General features: G+C 35.7%; 2 protein-coding genes across 2 annotated transcripts; one reads left to right on the top strand and one right to left on the bottom strand.

Annotated features, from left to right (window-relative positions):
• Nucleotides 1-50: 50 nt before the first annotated feature.
• LOC120637684 lies at nucleotides 51-2,074 on the top strand. Its single transcript, XM_039909635.1, has 2 exons — nucleotides 51-245; nucleotides 1,350-2,074. Exons 1-2 carry the CDS (start codon nucleotides 65-67, stop codon nucleotides 2,054-2,056), a joined length of 888 nt encoding a protein of 295 aa, XP_039765569.1. The 5' UTR covers nucleotides 51-64; the 3' UTR covers nucleotides 2,057-2,074.
• On the bottom strand, nucleotides 244-2,539 carry LOC120637670 (protein ALP1-like). The gene is made up of 2 exons (XM_039909611.1): nucleotides 2,089-2,539; nucleotides 244-1,289 (listed from the first exon to the last, which is right to left on the bottom strand). The coding sequence occupies exons 1-2, from the start codon at nucleotides 2,385-2,387 to the stop codon at nucleotides 404-406; spliced, it is 1,185 nt and encodes a 394-aa protein (XP_039765545.1). The 5' UTR covers nucleotides 2,388-2,539; the 3' UTR covers nucleotides 244-403.
• Between the last annotated feature and the right edge of the window lie 14,900 nt (nucleotides 2,540-17,439).

The raw sequence follows: 17,439 nt of genomic DNA, 5'->3' as shown, positions 1-17,439 counted from the left end.
TCTCCCCCCCGCCCTTTGCGGCCTCGCGGCGTCTGTTTTCTCATTTGCCGGCTGTTTTTTGAACATGGAGGGCGTGTGCGATAGTGATGCCCTTATTAGCGCAATTAAAACGCAAGAACTTATTTGGAACTATAAACTTAAGGAACACAGCGACAAAATAAAGAAGAACAATGCATGGGCAATTATTTGTGCCCAAGTAATTGAGAACTTTGATGAAAAACCAGTTGAAGAAAAAAATCAAATCGGTAAGTAAAAAAGTCAGTCATTTAACACACACATTTATTATTTTATTTATTATTAAAAAACAGACTGGTAACAATATAATAGTTGTTTTGCTTCTTATTATATTTTTAATATTTAAAAGAATACAGAGGCTATGTTATACGGACGGCGCCCTTTTGATTTATATCATATTCCATTGCCAATCTAGTTTGCCTTCTTCGCTCACAAAGTAATTAGCAAATTCTTCACGGATTGTTGTTAACATAGGTCCACCTGGACGAACTTGCTGGGTTGAATGTATTATAGAATAAGGAAGACCCTCAAACGTATCCTCAAATTTATTTCCATCTCGTTGTTTTACGTAGTTGTGAAGAACACACGATGATTTTACTATATCCACTGCGAAATCAACGTTGACGTTGAGTGGTCTATGAAAGATCCGCCATTTATTAGCTAATATGCCAAACGTGCATTCAATATATCGCCTCGCACGTGATAACCGATAGTTAAAAATTTTTTTTTTCTCTGGTAAATTCTTGCCACCATATGGACGCATTAAATTTTCCTGCAAGCTAAACGCTTCATCCCCAATAAACACATTCGGTAATAACGGTCCATTTTGTGATATTGCAGAAGGTGGAGGTATATTTAACTTTTTTTCTTGTAACATTTTATATAGACAACTCTCTTCGAAAATAGTCGAGTCAGCGTGCCTTCCATATGAGCCTATATCCACGAAAGTGAACATATGATTACTATCACATACTGCTAGAAGTATTATCGAAAAATAATTTTTATAGTTATAATATGACGATCCACTTTGCGCGGGTTGTATTATTCTAATATGTTTGCCATCAACGGCACCGAGGCAGTTCGGAAACTGAGCATTTTTTTTGAAACCATTTATTATGTCTTTCCATTTATCTTTAGTTAGTTGTTCCATACACATATCCTTCATATGTATCCATATATTTCTGCAAACATCCCTCACTATCTTACCTATTGTTGTTGATGCTATTCTAAAACTATATTGCAAATCCATAAATGTACATCCAGTTGCCAAATACCTGTAAAACATATTTATAAATCAATCAATTATACTAACTTATATTTTTTTGTTGTTACAGCCATGTTAATACAGAAAAAATGGAAAACATTAAGAGATGGATACACCAGATATGCTAAAAAAATTAAACCAAAGAGTGGTTCAGCAGCCCTCAACATTCGGCCATATGCATATTATCAGCAGATGTCTTTTTTAAAGGCAATAATAGAAGATAGACCCGACAAAACAAATAGTTTACAAGAGAGTGAGCACACTGAAATTACGTCCGGAGAAACCGAAAATGGTCAAAATAAAATACCCAGAGAAAGAAACAAAAGAAAATTAACTACTAAAATCACAGATGAGAACGTCTTAATTGAAAAATTATCCAAACGTTTAGATGAAAAAACGCAGAATTCGCGCATTGATAATGAAGATGAAGATAAATTGTTTTTACTATCATTAGTTGGCGAATTCAAAAAAATTAATGAGCATTATAAATTAGATGCTAAGACCGAAATACTTAACGTAGTGAAATACTTTAAAGGGATGACAAATCACACATATCCTTCGAGTTATGGTGACAGGGGATATTCATCGTTTAATGATTATCGTGGACCATGGGGTTATAATACTGGCCCCTCTACCTCTACATCAGTGCCTGGTCCCTCTAGATCAGCAACCGGCCCCTCTACATCAATGGCTGATGACCAAAATTCTCAATTTGAAGACCTTTCATCATGTTCTGTAATGTCCGATGATGTAATTTCCAATATTTTTAATGAATAAAAATTTTAATAATTACTATATATTTTTCTTACCTCAATGTTACTGCTAGTCTTTCTTCAGGTTCGATACTTCTCCTCATAATTGTGTCTTCCCGTTTAATGTGAGACTTTAGTATATTATACAATTCATCAAACGAAGACTTTGACATTCTAAAATAGTTGAAAAATTTTTCTTCATCACTTCTAAGTTCCATAAACAAATGATGGAATTGTCCACGTTGTTCTCTTAATTGCAAAATTGGATGAACCCAAAATTTTCTCTTTTGACGTCGCCGCCGTCGTCTCCGCCTGAGCAGGAGCAGCAAAAGCAGTGCTTCCTCGTCAGAATCCATGACTCGACTGTGGTAGAAAATCAACTGCTCGAGCAGTTGAGTCGTAGCTCGAGCAGTCAACAACCGACAGCTCAAGCAGTCGACGCCGACCGCTCGAGCGGTCCGTGTATTTCACTCAGCCGCTAACTGCTCGAGCAGTCCGTGTACGGCGGCCCTTACGTAAGATGTTTATAATGAAAGGCTTTAAATACCCAGTATCAAAATAGAGGCACTATAGAACACTAGTAGGATACGTATGATAACACAAAATATTGACCGCTTGTTTGTGGTTTTTGTGTACCGTGTCGCTAACAAAGTATCTACGTTTGCGCAATGCCTTAAAAACCAACACAATAACCGAAAACGAAAATGCTTAGCATACACAAAGCAGAATGTATGCGCAGTATTCTCACACAAAAAAATATTTTACTGCATTCGTATTTTTTTCCAAAGCAACATATTCCGTTTTTTTCAAAGCGAGAGTTCACCGGGTCACTTTTGAATTCAGGCAAGCATTAATAATTTTGCACTCTGCACTAAAGGAAAAAACCATTTAAGAAACTCGGCTTGGCAAGAAAAGTAGAAAAAGACAAGTCTACCAACACGTTTACCAACAGTTTAAGGAGTAACGAACCAATTTACATGTTTACTTACAAAAATTGTATTAATTTATACGCATTAAAAAATACTTTAACTTAAGTTAACTAAAATTAATATTTATAATAAATATAAGCCGTCTTACTAAGTATAGCTAGGGTACCATGCCCATAGCATGGTACCCTAGCTATACTTAGCCGTTGGGCTAAATAAGCGCCAGCTCTTGGGTCACCAGACATAAGGACCAATTTTTGTTACATTTTGTACACGTTAATAAAATTTTTCGTGTCCGAAGACCATGGCCCTAGAGTATCAAACGCAAGCGCCGCAAAAACGTAGTCATTACAAATAATAGATTCGGCAGCTGCTGCCGCTTTTTGGGACGTACTCGGCAAGTGAGAAGCTGCCAACGTATCAACGCAAGTCGCATCCCACACCAGCGCACGCCCCATCGACCACGGTACTATAGTCATAGCGTATGGTCTCTTGCCATCATCCCTGAACAAACCGGAAGGTTCCAATTGTGCAAGAATAGACGCAGAGGTCAGACCGCGACGGACTATATCATTGATAGCGCCGTCACGATTCAAACGGCCAGCACTTCGATTACAACTGAGCCCATGGTGACCCAATTGACGAATGCCACAAGGGCAGTAATGAGGCTCGCATACCTTAATTCTCAAGCGTGAACATACGGCCATACGAAGCGATATCCGGTCGAGTATCGTCCCTAAGCTGTGAGATGGCAAAGCGTGTAGCCAGTGACCTGACTCCTTTTCGGATACCGCTATAATTCGCGCCTTATCCGATGCCGACGTGCATTGTGCGACGAGACCCGCGTGTGCTAAGATAACGGTTTAAAGAACGCGGTTTATCCCAAAGGCCTTGACATTCCATAGCCGAAGGAAAGCTCTCACCAGGACAAGAAGCACTCCACGCTGACCTCGCATCCACAAGACTCTGCACCGGAACATCAGACGGACATGACAAATTAAGGATGTAAGGTATGAATTTCTGAAATTATTTTTAAATTCTCACATTTCTCGCCATGAAGGCCTATAATCTGGTAAATATAAAATAAGCTTATTTGCATAAAACTGATCACTTGAAAAATTCTCAATTCAAAAACGGTATAATAATAGCAGAAAGTTGTTATAATAAAGAAATAGGGGCCACCGTTGCAAAATGCAAGTTTTTAACTGAGCAACTGCTATTTATTGATTAAATTATATAATTGTATCATAATTTGATGATCTTCAAAATAAAACATATTATATTAATTAACATAATAAGACGCATTAATTCATTGCAACGTGCAACAGTACCAATGCGTAGTTTGATGCGCCTCTGTTACAGATCAATCCATCATTCAGATTTGGATTGTATTATGCGTACTATAAAGAAGGTTAATCAAGGGATATCGAAGGAATTTGCATTACCATATTCATATATATCGTATATTCAATATTATTCGATATTATTGTTTCGATTGAGTAAATAATGTGGACGGTCCTAGTATATTTTAATATTCTATCTCGTACGCGTTTCTTTATGAACACCCGAGGGGCTATTGTGAAGTATAATATGATATCACAAGTAGGGAATGGTTTTAATTTAAAAAAAGAACACTGAATATATGGAAAACAAAGCGCTCCAATACCACAAAACCTAAAAAAAATATTTAAGCCTGAGATATAATATATATTATGGCCTATGGTAGCGTAAGGATTTATGGTGAAAGATAAAATGCTTGCCTAAACCGTGACGAAGATTAATATGTTTTTGGGGTAAGGGGGGGTTGTTTTTTTTTGAGCACCGCCTTTACTCAGGCGGAAATCGCGTTCGTGAGTACACTTTAGATATGCCCTGTGCCTAGGAGATGCGGGGCGTTATTTTTTACGCAAATAAACAGACTATTCTTTGCACCAGCTTTTTTACATAGATGGATGGTCTTAAGATTCCACATTCAACGATACATTTCACTAAATAGATTTACGTGAGTTTTGGTGAGGGCAATTGAAAGCACTGGAAGTACTCTTATTATCTTAGCAAATTATGTAATAGTATTTGCTGACACAATTTATACTACATCAGAAAAATAGTTTGTTTGTTTGTTTAGCATATTCGAGCTAAAGCTTTAACTGTTTCTTAAATTTATAAAAAGTTTAATAGGTGCATTGGCTTATTTATCCTTATGAGAGAGCCTTTTCACACTATCCCAATAAGATAGTGTGAAAAGGCTCTCAGTCTTTTCAAATGTCTAACCAGAATCCTGAAAGGTTGGCTTGGAAAACGAAAACAAAAATGTAATGTTTCTCTCCTCAAAGTAATTTTGTTTAATATAAATAGCTGTGCAAAGCGAACGAAAGATTCAATCGCTGTCTGTACGACGTTGGTTTTTCGAGACAGCATGTACTAGATATTTATTTAAGAAGCTCAGTATCGAAGCGCTAAAAACTTTAAATATAGGTATACAAATACTCCTCCTTTTTTGAGATATTACTTGGATTTATATTGATTTATATTATTTCAGATTTATATTTATATTTATATTATTTTATATTTATATTTATATTACTTTATATTGCAAAACTGCACACAATTTTTTTTTGTTAATAAACAACTAATTAAGACGGCCGAGTGTCGCAGTGGGCAGCGACCCTGCTTTCTGAGTCCAAGGTCGTGGGTTCGATTCCCACAACTGGAAAATGTTTGTGTGATGAACATGAATGTTTTTCAGTGTCTGGGTGTTTATCTGTATATTATAAGTATTTATGTGTATTATATTCATAAAAAATATTCATCAGCTATCTCAGTACTCATAACACAAGCTACGCTTACTTTGGGGCTAGATGGCGATGTGTGTATTGTCGCAGTATATTTATTTATTTTATTTAACTAATAAGCTCTAACTAGTAGAAAATTACTAGGTCCTTTACATGTAATTTGGCACCGAGTTAAAAATGTTGTAAAAAATATTTATTTCTCCCTTTTTAGTTGTTCTACAAAGCCGGTTTTTTGACAAAAAAAAAATTGTACCTAAATTTATGTTAATAAATTATCATTTATTCTGAGTGCCTATTGTGAGATTTTTTGCCTACGATTATCTACCTATATATATCTACCTTTCGAGTTTCCAAGGTTGATCCTTGAAGGGAAAATTACCGGGAAAAGAGCACCTGGGAGACCGAGGAAGAAGTGGTTCGACGATATAAGAGAGTGGACCGGACATACCTATCAGGAATTGAATAAAATGCATAATTTTCCACCAGCTGACCTCCGAACTTCTATATGAAGATGGCACCTAATGATGATGATTTTCCGATATTGTAACTAGATTTTTCGATTCCAAACAATTTGGAGTAGGCACACAGTATCATTTGAAAGAGGTTTGAATAAACCTATTAAATACTATATGTATTGAGGGTGATACGTAAACCATAGCATAAAATAAGTATCTCCTTGAGACTAAGCTATTTAATTTGTAAAATTGACAGTTTAATGCTGGTATCATTATCAGACTCCAATCACGAACTGTCAATACCAAACAAAATGAGTCAGTTTAATGCTGGTATCATTATCAGACTCCAATCACGAACTGTCAATACCAAACAAAATGAGTCCACGTTAACTATAACAGATATAAATTACAAATCTTCTCACTTTATGATAAGACCAGCTTCATTACTTTACTAAGGCGGAATCCAAAGAGTGCTTAAAATAAATACAAATAAATAAATACATTTGAACTGAAAAGGCAAACGAACGGAACAGGTTAAATAAAAGCTAGTAAAAATACATACAATATATTTTGCTATAAATTCTTCGTAGCACATTTTGCTCGCGAATTCTAAAACATTAGTTTGAAATAACCGTAAACTTTATTGTTCGTATAAAAAACGTTAGTTTACAAAGAACCCGGTAACAGGTGCAAGACGGAAACGGACGGACGTGGGATATACAGGACAAAATTAAAACGAACTAAAATGATCTGGGGCACTCTTAAAACGGTAGGTTATGTCCGTTGCCTATGTCCGTTTCCAGAAACAAGCTAAATATATGTAAAATGCGAATATTTCCTTGTTTTGGTTCTATCCTTAGCAATATTATAAATGAGAAAGTGTTTTTGTCAATCTATTGATTTGTTTGTTTATTCTTTTGTTTGTGTGGCTCAAATACTGACCTGATCTCGAAAATGTTTAACATAGTTTCAAGATTGTTTGCAGATCCTTCAGATAGATATAGGATACTTTTTATCCCAAATAACATTAGGGTAACGTAGCCGGAACATAAAAAAAATCTAAATTAAGACTAGAATCTTTTTTGAGGAGAGTGATTTTTTCACTTTCCGTGGTTTTGTTAAACACTAAATGTTTTGTAAAAACTGAATAAAGCTCCCAGAGCAAGAATAGATAAACTATTCAGGTGCCTCTCAGTCATTTGTTGAAGTACCTATGTTACAAGAAGCTAGCTATGTTTACTATCTGTATTTAATATCATAAAGTTTAACAGTTTGTTTAGTATGGTTATATATTTGAAACTACCAGTAGTGTTGAAAAATTTTTACGTTAGGATTTCTTGAAATAAGTTGTAGACTATGTTGCTGTATGCCTCGTTCCTATGTTTACACGCTTATAACCGCAACGCAAGGCAAAGCTAGTACTATATTTAATTATTTACATACATAATATATATAATATGCAGAATACGGGTGAAGTGGTCCATGACTAATTTACTCAATAATAATTCCAAATTTCTAGATATTCGCTAAGCGTTGTAACAGTATGTATTTCCGTGAGCTATCTTACAGAGAAAATTTACTGGCTCGTTATTTTCTAGTGGCTCCTGTGACTTCAAAGGAATTTATAGTTGGTTAGGTATTAATGGGTAACTTTCATTCTTGTTCATCTTAGCATTTGTGTGAAAAAGATGGATATTCTCAGAAAACGTTCATTATGCTCGTTTTGGATTGTTCGTTTGTTTGAACTTTAGTGTTTATTAATTATTCACGAATTGCTTCTTCATTAATTTGATAAGCAACCTGTTCTGTTTTTAATTCTTTATCGTTGCTGTATGCGCTGAATATTGACAAGACACTTAATTAATTTAATTAATTGGCCCATTTAATTAATGCACAGCAAATTGTACAGCAAATAAACAAATACTTTGGGGTCATTCACTTTTATAAAAATCGGCAAACTTCCCTTTCCCAAAGTTATGTAAATAAAATGTGTTGAATGTGTGTGTTATTTAAGAAACGTTGTTGTGTACTCAAAATATATAAAAACATTTTTGACCGTTACTCAACGCAGCAACTGGCACCTTTCAGTGGAAGTTGCTCAGTTCAATTCCCGAATCGGCTAAATTTGAAAATTTACATTTAATTACCTTTATGGTCAAGGCTAGTTTCCACCCTACGGAAAATGAGTTAATATAACGTCATTCAACGTTCACTTGGAACAAAGTACATTCAAGTCCTAAAATTTACGTTTGTTCCGAACTCTGAGGCACGTCCCTCGGCTTAAGGCGCTGTACTACGACGTGTGGAAATTCGCTTAGTTGGCGGAGTTGCTTTGGCGGTGCTCCGTTTAGTTATGCAAGATTGTGGTTTTACTGCAGTCTTACCAGATACCGTAGGTACTGTATACTTATAAGTAGTTATATCGATTGTCGCTCGAAGAGCATTCTTTGCCGAAAACACCAATGTTGACGCCGATAGCGACTTGCGGGTGACCAGTTTGCGGTCGCGGGTCGCGTGTAGCTATTATTATTATTATTTTCAATCTTTTGCCAACAGATGTTGTTACCGATTTGAACAACTTCAGTTACGTAAGCCCAACTTTATGGATGATTTTTTTTTGTAAATCGAAATTTGGCCTGTTAATTTGCAAATTAAGTTTACTGTTGTTAAGGTGGTATTATTTCTCCGTTAATTTTAGTTATTTTTATGAATTCGATGACTCCTGTACAAAACTACTATGGTATTAGTAGTTATGTACAAATTTGGTTTTAATTGATGCCTAAAACTTGGAACTATTAAGTAATCCTGAACCAATAATTTAAAGAGAAGCGCTACCTTTAAATTATTTCGTGACTCGTTACAAATTCATTTGATCACGTAATCGAAGAATAGCCTCCTCCATCGCCCGCTGAAAGACTTTAAGCCCTCTTGGGGCCGGCCCATAGTTAGAGACCACGTTTCGCAGCCATAAGTCATCACTGTGTTGCACTGTTCTAAGAATTCAATCTTTAATGGACCATATTTACAATGAATTAAATAACTGTTAAATTAGCTAATTCTTAGTGCTAAATGTTCAAGCGTTGTAAACTTTTGAACAAATAAGCACTAGTTGAAATGTAGGAAAGTTCGGCGACGACATCTTTCTTTGTTAGGTCCTATTTAAGAAATTTCGGTCCAATCAACAGACCACGTGGCGATTCTGTCAAGTCTGAATTGCAAGTTAGGTGATTTGGTCCACGTTTCGTTTCGTAACATTTCTGTCGACCTCTATAGTGCAGTGCTCATAAGCGAGAAATCTTGAGTACACAACAATCATCCGCCGGAGCTTTGGGAATTTATAAACTCTCAAGTGGCTAGTTCCAATCTACAGACAAAAACGTGCTACCGAATGATTAACCATTCCAGTATGATGCGACGAAAACCAATTGGGGTTTAATATTACAGGTTGTCCCGCTACTAGAATTCATCCATAGCCACCATCAAGTTAGATTGTAGTCAAGGGCTACCGTGCAATGGAAAAGAAAAGCATCACATAAACATCAAATCGTTCTCCTAAAAAATGTTTCACTCATAATTTCACAGTTTGGTAAATGAAACATTGCCGATATGATATAATATGCTACATATTCGGACTACACGGAGCAGCATCGCTTTTCGACAACAGCGTCATGTTCCGTCACATTAGGTCCGAAATACATAGCGATGTAACCAAGCTCTTAGTGCGATAGGTCGTTGAAAACTACCGGTTATACGTTATAGTCATTAGAGCAACTAAGCACTCGAATGATCGACTTGAGCGCATATTTGCATAGACTAAAAGTATTAGAGAAAATCTTTGTGAAATATCAGGTGTTTTAACGGCTATGTCGAATACGGGAGCATTTCTAATAACGCTTAGGCGAGCATTTGGATGCTACGATAATTCGCTGCTCATGATCATTCGCATTCAAATGTTTCCTCTCGTGGCGAGGTGCGTATATGCGTGCAGTGGACTGTTAAAGGTTATAAAAATTGAAGTATGATTTTTGTTTTTCAGTTTCTTTTAACTCGAGAGTACCGTTATGGCAAAAAAATAGACTTCCTTCATGGTAGATACCGTGAAGTTTTTAATTTCTGTTCAACCGGAGACTTTACGCATAAATAATAATACATTGCTCAAAAGAAAAGGCATTTTTATTTCGGATATCAGCTACATTTTCATATAAATTCCGTATGAAACCTAAAAGAAAACCAAACATAAAAATAAGCTTTTGAAGCTTATTTTTAAGTTTGGTTTTAAGCTTTGAGACGAGTAAAATATAACGTTGAACTGTAAAATGAATGCAAATGGAGTAAGGAATACGATCAAAGGAAAGCTAGTGTTGTCTTAAAACAAAAGCTTCCTTTTTGGATACTGAATATATTTTCTGTTTAAATTCAATGCTCACGCTCAAAGAAAAATGTAAGGCTTAGACTAGATAATGACTTTTCTCCTAATTTTTTTTTTGTTTGAAGCATAAAATGTATAAATACATTAGTAATATATATACTATACGCTATGAACAATATGGACAGGAACTATATGCTGTCTTAATGGTCATCGAGTGGGCATAATATTACACCATACTTGCGAATTTCTATTTCTAGCTATTCTGCCACATAAAGCCTTTTAAGATAAAGATTATAGTAGTAGTAGAGTTTTTTGTGACAGAGCTCGTCCGGGGAAGAACTACCACGGTGCTTATTTCTGCCGTTAAGCAGCATTATTGCAATGCTGTGTTCCGCTCTGAAATTCGTAGGTGCCGTTGTAATTACAGACACATGAGGCTTAACAGCTACGCCTCAGGTTGATGGACACAGGGTGGCACGTTGCTGGAGTGCTCCTCGCATGCCCTGCGAAGTGTTACTCAGTTTATAGGCGCTGGTTTTTCACTTCAAAAAAAAAAGATAGTTAAATAGATACGCACTTACTCGTCGTTAGATACCTGCTACTAAAAATTTTATTAAAAAATGGAAGTACCAGAAAGCCTTCTATGAGATGATCTAATGGCTGGCCGCTAAATTTATATTAATCTGGAAAATCAATAATAATGTTAACGTGAATCTGCTAACCACGTTAAAATTGGGTTTGTCTATTTCGGTTCCTCAATTATTTATATTAAAGCCCATCAACTCGCATTGGATAAGCTCTAAATTGCTACTTCCCATTGGCATATATTAATTTTAAAACTTCTTAAAATTTTCACACTGTGCAAAACGTCGTCAAAAACGGCGGCGCAACCAGTCCGGCCGGAAAAGTGCTGGTCGATCGCATGTGCATGTGGCATGTCGTCGCCAGATCAAAATAATTAAAAATAGTGGTAAAAAAATTATTACATCATCAAAAATGCTTTACAATTAATAATGATGTGCACCGCTCGCCTGACATCACGACAACACCTATCCCGTATAAAGTGAGCCTTCCTAATGTAACATAGCAGATTTGGTAATGATATATGTTGATATAAAATAATGACAATTGTTATCAGTCACTAAAATAAACCATAATATTCAATTCATAAGCGAGCATGATGTAAATGGGGCTTTCAACAGACATAGATATACAATGAGGCATGACCAAATTAACATGCAATTCGGTTAATTAACCCACCAAAATATTGCATTTCCGAGTAATATAGTATTTTATATCTCTGAAACCAAAACGTTATATGGAAATCATCTCTGGCGCACTACTATAGTATTTATATATTTAGTAGTGTGATGCGCACAAACAACAAGAGGTTACAAATTACAGTCAATGACAAAACCTACGTTTTATCTTTATCAGTAAGGGTAGCTGGTATATCTATTCCCCTAATAAGCAATGGTGTAAATGAAAATTTACTAAGACTTGTGATTTAATTGGAATCATAAGCGGACCAAAAGAGTCAGCTTTTTTAAGATCCCTTTTGAGCGAAGCCAGAGTTGATAGCACATTAATACAGTCTTACACACTGTTTAAGTAGAATAAATAAAATATAACGACTCACCGAGCAAAGAAGGCGAAGGAAAGAAAAAAGTCAAATTTGGACCTTTACTCCGTCATTAAAGAGATGGCGTAACGTTAGAAACGTTTTGTCACACTTCAACTACAGAACCTTTCAAAGTTCAGAGCGTGACGAAACACAACGTAAACGTTTGTTAAAATGGAGGTCAATGCTTAGCTTATGACAAGGTACTTAAAGTGAACACACATAGATACATAGTTTAATTGGAACCAGTATAAAATAATAACGTATTATACCCAACCGATAATCGAGGTAAATGTTACACGCAATTTGTAGGCGTGATTTCAAAATTATCCAACAATTTATTTCGATTATTATCATATTTTATGAACGGCTCGCAACGAAATAAGCAATAATATTCAATTCATAAACGATCGCGCGATAAACGGTATTTGCTTTCAATATAATTGAATAAACATTAAACAATGATGCATAGATGCAGCGTGACCAAATCAACATGCAGTTTGGTAAATAAACAGGGAATTGTTAATTTGCTTTAAATTAGGTGAAGAGGATGGGGTGCATTATCGTAGTATTTTCTGTCGGTCTGCATAGAAGAGCTGCTTTTGAAATTTAACTACTGTAAAATATTGACTGGCTTAAATTTTTTGTTTACTACATTTTCAGAGAGCAAGGCAGTGCAAAAATAGCGGCCAAACTGTCCTTTTCTCGAAGCAGTTCAGGCCAATTTCAACTCCCTATAACTTCATTGTAGCTAAAAGTAAAACTCTGCAATTTAAGTTACCAAGCCAGTAAGTACCAGTAGTAAGTAAACGGTATATTTTAAATTTCATCCAAATTGAACAGTCAGTTTAAGAATTTTAACCAGTTGAATTTTTTTAATTTTGTCACTCATTGACTGACTGTCTGACCAATCGTAACAACTCTAAACGACTTCTAGCAGACAAAAAAGGAGTGGAAGTGGAGCGGAATCAAACCGTCGGAAAGGAAAAGTTTAAAAAACTGACTGCTGAACTTAAGTTATATATAGTAATAAGGAGAGACATTTGAAGGAGAAGGAGGGACCACAATAGTTTAGATAATGTCCTGAATGCTCTGTTATATTGAAATTGATTTCATTTAAATTGATAACTTGATTTCATTTCATATGATATTTTTAAGTGATATACCCGAGTAGATAGTACAATATTAAATAAAATCTTAGGCATAGTAAAAATTGCATTTAGACATAACTATATTGAATAGGATTACAGTGGAAATGCAGTTCTAACTTCTAGTTACTTGTATTGTCAATTTTTTAAGATTTGATTTACGTATTAACAAAAATCTAAAATTAATCTATCTCACCATCTTTCTAGTATTTATAGATATGATTTTTGAAAGTACTAAATAGTGTAATATTTGGTGGAACCTGGTCTCTGTCTTAGATATACTGTGGGCGTAGCAAAAAAGATAAGCAAATAAGCTAGAGTGAAAAAAAATCTGTACGGTAAGCAAAGTTAAGGTGTTCTTCATATTGCACCTAAAAGAGTGGATCACGTCATACTTCCACATACTTATATCACGCCATCCAACATTAGGTCCAGACGTTTATCGTTCTCTTAGATAATAATTAGCTTAGAATCTACAAGTAAAACAAGCGATGGTCTTTTTAAAATTAAGAATATTACAGCACCCTGCTTACGGGTACTCGGGTTAACAAGGGATATATTATAGAAAGACAAAGTATAAAAATGCGTTTCCTTTTACACGTAGGTTTTCCTTACACCATTTACACTCGTTTCACGCTCCATCGAAATGATTTATTCGACTCCTGGCTTAAAAGCTTATTCAAATTTTTAAATTCACTTTGCTTTTGCAAAAGTTTTTGTACATACGGGGTTCGAAACGAGTTAAATGAAAGGTTTCACTCAACTAACCCAGTTTCATACTCCGCGTATGAATGTTGTCTTCAATTTTTACTTCTTTCAACTCTAGCTTTGCTTACTTAGCTTTCGCTGTTTTCAATTTATTTATTACAGTGAATCACTCACCCACTCAGGGCCTACTGACCGACAAATTTAATTTAAAGTTATAATATGTTTAAAGAAGTTTAAGTTTATTTGTGTGTATATAATACTGGCTTATGTGGTGCTACATAAGAAGATTCTGAAGTTTATGTGTTTTAGGTACTAAATAGGTGTTGGAGTTTTCTAAAAATAAATCTCTGTCCTAGTTAGAAGTTAAAAATTGAAGTTGTTCTCCGCTTATCAGAGCACGATCAGCCGAGGTTCCTGGTTATTACACTTACATGCGATGTTTAACACCATTTACCAGCTTTAGAGCAACTCTGAACCTTAAACTCGTTTCTCCTATGATTTCTTAGTCGTATTAGTCTTGTTAGACTGGTCGTGGTCGGCATCTGTGTGGGCCGGCTCGCTTTATCCGTCTCTCCACCCATTTGCCTTTCTGGTGCAGTAATGTAGATATTAATTCATGTAAAACCTTGATTGCGACCTTTACTCGGTCCGTCCATCTCATCGACTCTCCTATAGTCATCATCATCATCATATCCACTCATTACCCACTACAGGACACGAGTCTTCTCGTAAAATGAGAAGGGTTTCAGGTCGTACCCTACCAAACTGGTCCAGTGTGAATTTTGTGGACTCCACACAACTTTGTTACTTCACAGTATTATCGTTCACCGTTGAAACAATTGATATTTTAATTGCTTAAAACGTACATAACTTATAAAAGTTAGAGGTGCGTGCTGGGATTCGAACTCAGGCCCCCGAAAGTAAAATCAAATTCCTACCCACTGGGCTAAAGAGAGTTTATTTCTCTCGTTGCATGGTCCCTATTGACTCAAGTTGCTGGATGCTGGATGATGACTGTACTTTGTTGATTTCAATTTGGTATTTACGTATCTAGGAGCTTTTAACTATAGCTTGAGAATTTAACGAACAGAACAGAGAATATCAGTTCTTCAGATTCCTACTGACATGGACGATAAATAAGGCTAAATAGCAAATTTTATGGTTTAACCAAGTCAGAAAACTCTATTTCTTACTACTATTGGTATATTAAAGTTCCTTCCTTAGTGCATCCAAGTAGCAAACCATATTTCAAACATGAGTAATCCAGCCGTTTATGGATACACAGCCTATAAATTTATATATTTATCTCGTATCTATGACCCATCACTACGCACTACACTATAACATAAATAGAATAATTACAATATACTAGATGTACCCTGCCACGCTTCGCTGTGGCACATTATGATTGAATGGTTGAAATGGGGAACAAAATAAAGAATTCATTTTGCAATACCTGTGGATATACAATATTTTTTGTTTTTCCATTATCTGCTATGTGACTGATGCAAAAAATAGATTAAAACAATCCTTGATGCTTTTTATATATCATGCTAAAATTGCAGCTCGATCGGTGCAGAACTTTTTGAGTTTTTGAAGGGTACGCAAACCAACATAACATTTTTATATTTATAGATGGCAGTGGAGCTATGTATTTTAATTACATTTCATTTGCTCATTAGTAAACGCGACACGATATTGCTTTAGTATGTCATAAACACGACATCATCCACTAACTAAGTCTAAGGGTGACGCGCTATTGAGTAAAGCCTCAATCGCTATTAAGGGTTAGGACTTGAAATAACAATAAGCGGATTATGAAAATGCAAACTAAACAACCATGCTCTGATAAGCGGAGAAATCTTCAATTTTCTAACTTCTAACTAGGACAGAGATTTTTTTTTGGAAAAATCCAATATCTATCTACTACCTAACAAAACACATTTACTTCAGAATTTTCTTATATGGTGCCCAGCGAGTCGCGGAGCTGAAGTGACAATGGGCAGGGTATTGTATTATGTTCGTTCTCAGAGGGTGGTATCTACCACGAACAGCGAGGGTCGTTGCAGTTGTTGACGTTGTCGTCATTGCCACTTCAGCTACGCGACTCGTTGAGCTTTATCGGTAACTCTAGTTCTTCTCCACATTTCTGATTTGATCACGTTGACATACTCCGCATCGCCCGCTGAGTGTATCTGAGTCTTCTTATGAGGCCCATATATAAAAATAAACTTTATTATTATTGTCGAAGGAAAACCTAAACATACCTTTGCGAGTGCATTATGTTTTTACAGTCCCCGTGATTGTAAATCACTCAACTGAAAAGAAAATTCGGAAATAATGAATTCCCAAATCTCTCCTGCCGGTATTCGTGCCCGAGACCTCAAACTTAAAACAGCGCTAAGCTCTGCGCCAGGGAGGTCGAATAATGAAACAGTTCTTGCAATATATATAATTCGGTACGGAGAACCGATGGACGTTGGAGTCTTAAGGTACCGGTAAAAGCAGCGTAAGTCGTGTGGACAGATGACACTCTGTCGCTAGTCGCTGGGAGCCGCTAGAGGGAAGCGGCCCAGGACCGTGTATTGTGGAACTCCCTACAACAGAAAACTCTACAAGATCAATTGGTTGAAATTATGATGATGAAACTAAACAAAAGTAGCTATCTTATACACCTAGCTTAGCACTTATAAAGTTAAATAAGTAAAAATAACACTTTAAGTTTGACAGCCTATCGAATATCGCATTATAACTAAACTATCTATAATAGATTAATTTGCATGATTGATGGCACTTATCTTATTGAACGGGCTATACCTTTTATTCAGGAGTGAAATTGGGTATGAAATTCCATCATACGGGTGTCCTATAATGTGAATATAGGAATATAACGGAGAACGGGCAGCAAAAGTACAAAATTAAAAAAAATATCAAAATTCAAAAGTATTCAAAATTCATTTATTTCAAGTAGGCCTAATATAAGCACTTTCGAAACGTCAAGTATGTCTATTTGTAGTGACTCTACCACCGGTTTGGAAGGCAGATTCTACCGAGAAGAAGTCGGCAAGAAACTCAGCAGTTGTTCTTTTCCAACATCATTTTACAATTTAACAATCATTGTTCTGTCTTGTGTGAAATGAAAGCGGAGCGGCTTGCTTCTGCTTGCTTGATTTGGAAATTTATTATTTCTGAATTTTCTCGGGTCTCTGGTAGGAGTATGGCTTCAATATAAGTGTTATAGCCCTAACATGTTAGCCCGCTACCATCTTATACTGCATCATCACTTACCATCAGGTGAAATTGCATACAAGGGTATGCATGTAACATAAAAAAATTACCAGGAAATGCATTGGCACACGTTTCACAAATACTTACTCTCTTTTTTACAT

The sequence above is a fragment of the Pararge aegeria genome, chromosome 1 (genome assembly GCF_905163445.1).
Source record: "Pararge aegeria chromosome 1, ilParAegt1.1, whole genome shotgun sequence".
NCBI lineage: Eukaryota > Metazoa > Arthropoda > Insecta > Lepidoptera > Nymphalidae > Pararge > Pararge aegeria.
The sequence above is the reverse complement of the archived record's forward strand: the minus strand, read 5'-3'. Positions and strand labels throughout refer to the sequence as shown.

Bases quoted from the DNA above. Each gene is read 5' to 3' on its own strand.
- LOC120637684 (XM_039909635.1), top strand. From the start codon at position 65: ATGGAGGGCGTGTGCGATAGTGATGCCCTTATTAGCGCAATTAAAACG. The intron at 246-1,349 runs GTAAGTAAAAAA...TTGTTGTTACAG, and splicing joins TGAAGAAAAAAATCAAATCG to CCATGTTAATACAGAAAAAA.
- LOC120637670 (XM_039909611.1), bottom strand. From the start codon at position 2,387: ATGGATTCTGACGAGGAAGCACTGCTTTTGCTGCTCCTGCTCAGGCGG. The intron at 1,290-2,088 runs GTAAGAAAAATA...TATGTTTTACAG, and splicing joins AGACTAGCAGTAACATTGAG to GTATTTGGCAACTGGATGTA.